The sequence below is a fragment of the Orycteropus afer genome, unplaced genomic scaffold (genome assembly GCF_000298275.1).
Source record: "Orycteropus afer afer isolate SDZICR_OR568_19922 unplaced genomic scaffold, OryAfe1.0 scaffold00246, whole genome shotgun sequence".
Lineage (NCBI taxonomy): Eukaryota > Metazoa > Chordata > Mammalia > Tubulidentata > Orycteropodidae > Orycteropus > Orycteropus afer.
Window position 1 is genome coordinate 5239255 of NW_006921833.1, and position 5322 is coordinate 5244576.

Here is a 5322-nt window from a genome sequence, read left to right on the forward strand (position 1 = left end):
TAATGTGTTTTTGGTGAAAGTTTATGCAGCAAATTTAGTTTCCTTTGTAATAATTGCTGTGGATATTGTTCAGTGACATTGGTTACATTTTTCACAGTGTGTCAACAGTCTCATTCCATTCTAGTGGTTCTCTTACTATTAATCTAGTATCCCTCCTCCCTTTACCTTCTCATCTTTGCTTAGTTTAAGGGTTGACCATTTGGTCTCATATACTTGATTTCTTTTTTTTTGAAGAGGACAGTACTCACAGGTGAAATTGTGACTATGTTGTATTAATTGATGATATTGGTGTTATTTTGGAGTCATCTAGATTTAAGGTGGTTCTTGAATTGTTTAATATTTAATCTTTTTTAAAATTTAAAATGTTCCTTTTATTTTTCCTATGACTGTATATAGTACAACTTTTAAAAGTGGAAAAATCTCTTTTACAGATACCGATTTTGCAACATACTTCTTAGATAGTTTCACTGTTACTCATTTATCTACCCTAATGAATGCAGATAAACTCTTTGCCTTTTATTGAAGTTAACAAGTTCTGTATCTCTTATAGCTGTGCCTTTGGCTGCAACAAGTATGCTGATAACTCAAGGATTAATTAGTAAAGGTAACTTTGTTTTTTTCCGTTTTGATTTAGCCATCACCACTGATTATTGTTACTTTTACTTTTTACTGTAATTTTGGGTGAAAGTTGACAGAGCAAATTGGTATTCTATCAACAGTTCATGCATACATTGTTTTGTGACATTCATTGCAATTCCCACAATGTAATATAAATCTTTCTGTTTCCTCCTTGTGTTTACCACTTCCCTTCATCCTTCTTTCCTATCCCTTCCTGTCTTCTGAGCTTAACCCTGGGCAAATCCTGCTCTTGGGATTTCATAGGGTTGATTATTTATTCTAAGAAGTTCATACCTCCCTGGTGTTATTGTTCACCTTATAGGCCCTCCATCATTTGTCTGAAAGTTGAGCCACAGGACTGAGTTAGACACCAGGCCTGAAGGATGTCTAAGGGCCATAATCTCAGGGCTTCCACTTATCAGACCAGTAAGCTTTGTCTTTATTATTCTGAATTTTGTTCCACATTTTTCTCCCACTCTATGAGGGACCTCTTGTGATCACTTTCAGAGCAGTCAGCACTGGTAGCCTGGTGCCATTTAGTTCTTCTGGTCTCAGGGTTTTGGAGGCTATAGTTTGTTTTGTCCTTTAATCCTTTGGACTGATTGTTTCCTTGTGTCTTTGATTTTCTTCACACTTCTTTGCTCTAGACGGGTAGAGACCAATAGTTAAACCGTAAATGGCCGCTCACAAGTTTTTGAGACTCTTGTTGGTACTCACCAATGTAGGATATAGAACATTATCTTTATGGACTGTTCCAGTTCACCTTGATGTGTCCCCCAAGACGATGGTGCTGACCTCAGGCCCAGTGACTCGTTCCCTCTAGGTGGTTGGTTATGGCTAAGAAGTTTTCATGACGTTGCCCCCTGTCTGCTTTACTATATTCATATATATATTTGCAGCATATATAAATACATATGTAAAAATATCCCATCAAATCTATTCATGGTAAAGGTAAACATTTAAAATTTGACTTTATTTAGTGCTTTGGATATCTATCATGTTTATGTCATTTTCTTATTTTTAGGTAAAATAAATACATTAAACATTATCACTGATGAATTTTTATGATATCACAAGAGTTAGGTCTCCATGGACCTACTGACTTATATATCTTGGTTTCAAAATTTAATGTCCTGTACTATAGCAATTTTCAGTCTATAAGAGCAAGAAAGTAAAAACGTGGGGATGGTTTTCAGAGAGGCAAATACCGGGGACCAGGAGTATCATCCTTTAGCAGCTTATTAGAAATGCAAATTCACAGGTCCCATCCTAGACCTGCTGAATTAGAATCTTCAAGGTGAGACCTGGGAATCTTTTAACAAATTCCATGTGATTCTCTGTACTGATTTAGAGATCAGTAGGTCCTGGGAGCTCTGGTAGCAGAGTGGCTAAGACACTTGCCTGCTAACCAGATGGCTGGCGGTTCAAACCCACCAGCCACTCCTCGGAAGGAAGGTTGGGCAATCCTACTTCCGTAGTGATACTGCCTCGGAAACCCAAGGAGGGGTCGCTAAGAAGCGGGGGTCGACTCGATGGCACATAACAACAACAACAACAACAGGTCCTAAAACCAGCTTTACCTTACAGTCATCTGGAAAGGGAAGAGTGTGACATTAAATAAAATAGAATCTCAGGAGTCTGGCAGGTAATCTTATTTTTAACAATTCCTTGAGGAGACTTTCTTGTTTTGTAATTTATTGGCTTAAGTCATACAACATATTCGTATGTGGAGTTGAGTTTAAATATTTAAATGAGTAATTTATAAAAGCAGCACACAGCATGTTCGTATGAGGCAGAGGTTAAAGATACCCCACATGTCCAACTTTTCCAAACTCTTATACTGCTCCATCATCTCTAACATCAACTGCTTCTCCTCCTCTCAGTATTCTCCCTCTGGTCTTTGGTTTTCATGATTTGCAACAATGTGTCACAGAACTCATGAGCTATACTTACAGTTAAGTGGTTTATTAGGGAAGTAACAGGGTACAGCTGGGAATTAGAAGTAGCAGCAGTAACTCAGGATGCAGTACTTGATCAGGACAGCATCTTCTCACCCTTTCCTTCTGTGCCATGCTCAGGGCCTTGTCAGGTAAGTGTTAACAGTCTTTAGCAGCTGTCTTGTGCCAGCCTCCTGATGACTGTCTTGTGCTAGTATTGCTCTTGCTGCACAATCTCTCTCACCGTCTTCTGTGTTACAGCTCTTACCCCTCTCCATGTCTCCCTTTAAGCCTAGTCAGATGGCAAAACTGTCCAGTCCTCTCATTAGAGTTTCATATACCTTACTTGACAGTCCCACAAGGGGTCCATGCACCTTATTTGCATTAGTAGCAAGCCATCCAGTCCCCTTGGTAGGCCAGACATTTTTTGCATATTCCTACCCACTCATTGTATGGGAGTCAAAAAGACAATAGCTAAACCAAAAACCCACTGCTACTGGGTTCTCGCTCACAGTGACCCTATATATAGGACAGAGTAGAACTGCCTTATGGGATTTCCATATCTTTAGGGAAGCTGACTGCCAAATCTTTATTCCACAGAGCAGCTGATTGGTTTAAACCACCAACCTTCTGGTTCACAGCTAAGCACTTTAACCACTGTACCACCAGAGCTTCTCGAGACTGGCTAGAAGGGCCATATTAAATAAATCACTGTACTACAGTATTAATGTATCAGTCTCTATCTCTTAAAATGTAGTGGTGTAAGCAGTAGAATTGCTTATTTTACTTCATGAACTTACTACGTGGGCATGGGAAGATAATCCAGAAACAGGTGGCATGACTCTAGAGTGACATACACATATCCTAAAAAAGGTTTGTTTGAATTAATTAGTGCCTCTTAAAATGTTACCAGGAAGTTTAAGCCTTTCACTTCAGCAATTTGAACTTCTTAGTAGTCTTCTTGGCAAAACTAGTTGAGAAAAGTACTTTTGGAGGGAAATGGGAGGATCCTGGCCCTGTTGGTTTAAAAATGAAAAAAATATGAAGAACTCCCAAAGAGCCTCATTATAGTTTACTGCCATGATAAGAGTCTAAATCATGGAAACAAGTCAGGATGCATACGCACATTAAATGTCCTGTAGGACTGAGTGGTATGAAACATTGAGACTGGGTCTGTATTGAGGAAAAAACTAATTTTAATCATTACTTTTAAGGAAAAACTGGCACAGGGAGTTATAAATGGAGAATTTATAGTGTTTTATTTTAGTTCTTTATATGTTTTAATCTAATTTGCCATTTAAATAGTAATGACTGAAGCAAGGCATTGAGGGGTCATACAGAGAAATTTAAGAGCTACTAATAGTTCATCTGAGGAAACAATGTAAACAGACATTGAAGCATATAGAGAATATAATTGAATGCTTAATAAGCAACTGAATTGTGTAGTAAAGACTCAAGAGCTTCAGGTGTGCAAAAAAGCAAGCTCTCTGTAGGATTGCTATAATCAAGGAGAATTTTTTTTTTTGAAGAAGTGTATCTTGAAGGATGGGCAAGATTTAGATTAAAGGTGGAAGAATATTTTTGGAAAGAAGGATCTCATGATTAGAACTATAAGCAGGACTTTTGCCCGGCAGTCAGGAGACTTGAGTATAACAAGGATTATGAGGCTGGCACCTGATCGGGCCTTATTGCATTCTATCTTACATAGGGTCAGTATGAGTTGGAGCTGACTTGACAGCATCTGACAATGACGTATTTGACTCTTTTTGTTTCCACGTGTTTTTTACAATAAACTTTTCATCTTTTTGTAAAGACTTGTATTGATTTGCATTGGGACTGCATTTATAGATCAATTTGTGGAGAATTGTCATCTTCATAATATTAAATATTTCAATTCATGAACATAGTGTATTTCTCTTGATAACTTTTGTCATTTTCCTATATACTCTTGGCATAAATTTAAAATTCTAGTGAAACTACTGCATACTTTACCTCAATTATGTATATGTGTCTTCCAACAATTAATGTTACTCAGAAATATTTATTCTTTTATCTTTAGGCATCCTTTCAAGTCATCCCAAGTATGGTTCCATACCTAAACTTATATGTAAGTATAAAATAAGACTGTACTTTTCTTGGTATTGCCTAAGAATATAAAGCTTTTTTTTTTAACCTAAATAAAATCATTAGTTTTTATCAAATGTTTTTTCATGTCTTACATAGTAGAGTTATATGGTTATATGCTCAGAAATCAATTTGTTTAAGCTTTTAATTAAGTGGACTGCAGGTACACATCACTTAATGTCCACAGTATGGTCTGTGAAGTAGGGTGTTCCTTGATATGGACATTGTGTGAACACCATGTTAAAACCTTGTGTGAGCCTGCTTTTGGTTGTCCTTGTTGCTGCCAGAGGAACGGGTGGAGGAGTGGACAGCTGCAGCAGCAGTGGGAGTGGATTCAGGGGAAGTGGACTAGGAGGGAGTGTGTACCCACCTACCTACCTGCCTGTCTACCAGACAAAGCCCAAGAGTCCAAGCCCAGAGGCAGGGCCCTCTGCCTCCTTCCTGTATCTCACCTGTGGTCTAGTACTGCAAGAGTCTGAGTTTGGGGTCTTTAAAACTATTAGGAGGAAATAATAAAAGGAGAACTACTTTCCTATTTAAAAAATACCAAAAAAAAAAAAAAACCTTATTGAACCACAGATGTGCATGCAAATGGACATTAAACAGTGCATACCTATACTTGATCATTTTATTGTTAGCATCA

General features: G+C 37.8%; 1 protein-coding gene across 1 annotated transcript in view; it reads left to right on the plus strand.

Moving 5' to 3' along the window:
• OCIAD1 (OCIA domain containing 1) overlaps positions 1 to 5322 on the plus strand; it is a 27602-nt gene that overhangs the window by 9918 nt on the left and 12362 nt on the right. The window contains exons 5-6 of the mRNA XM_007949439.2: positions 551 to 604; positions 4615 to 4662. Of these exons, the coding sequence (XP_007947630.2) occupies positions 551 to 604; positions 4615 to 4662 (102 nt within the window). The remainder of the gene's footprint in view (positions 1 to 550; positions 605 to 4614; positions 4663 to 5322) is intronic.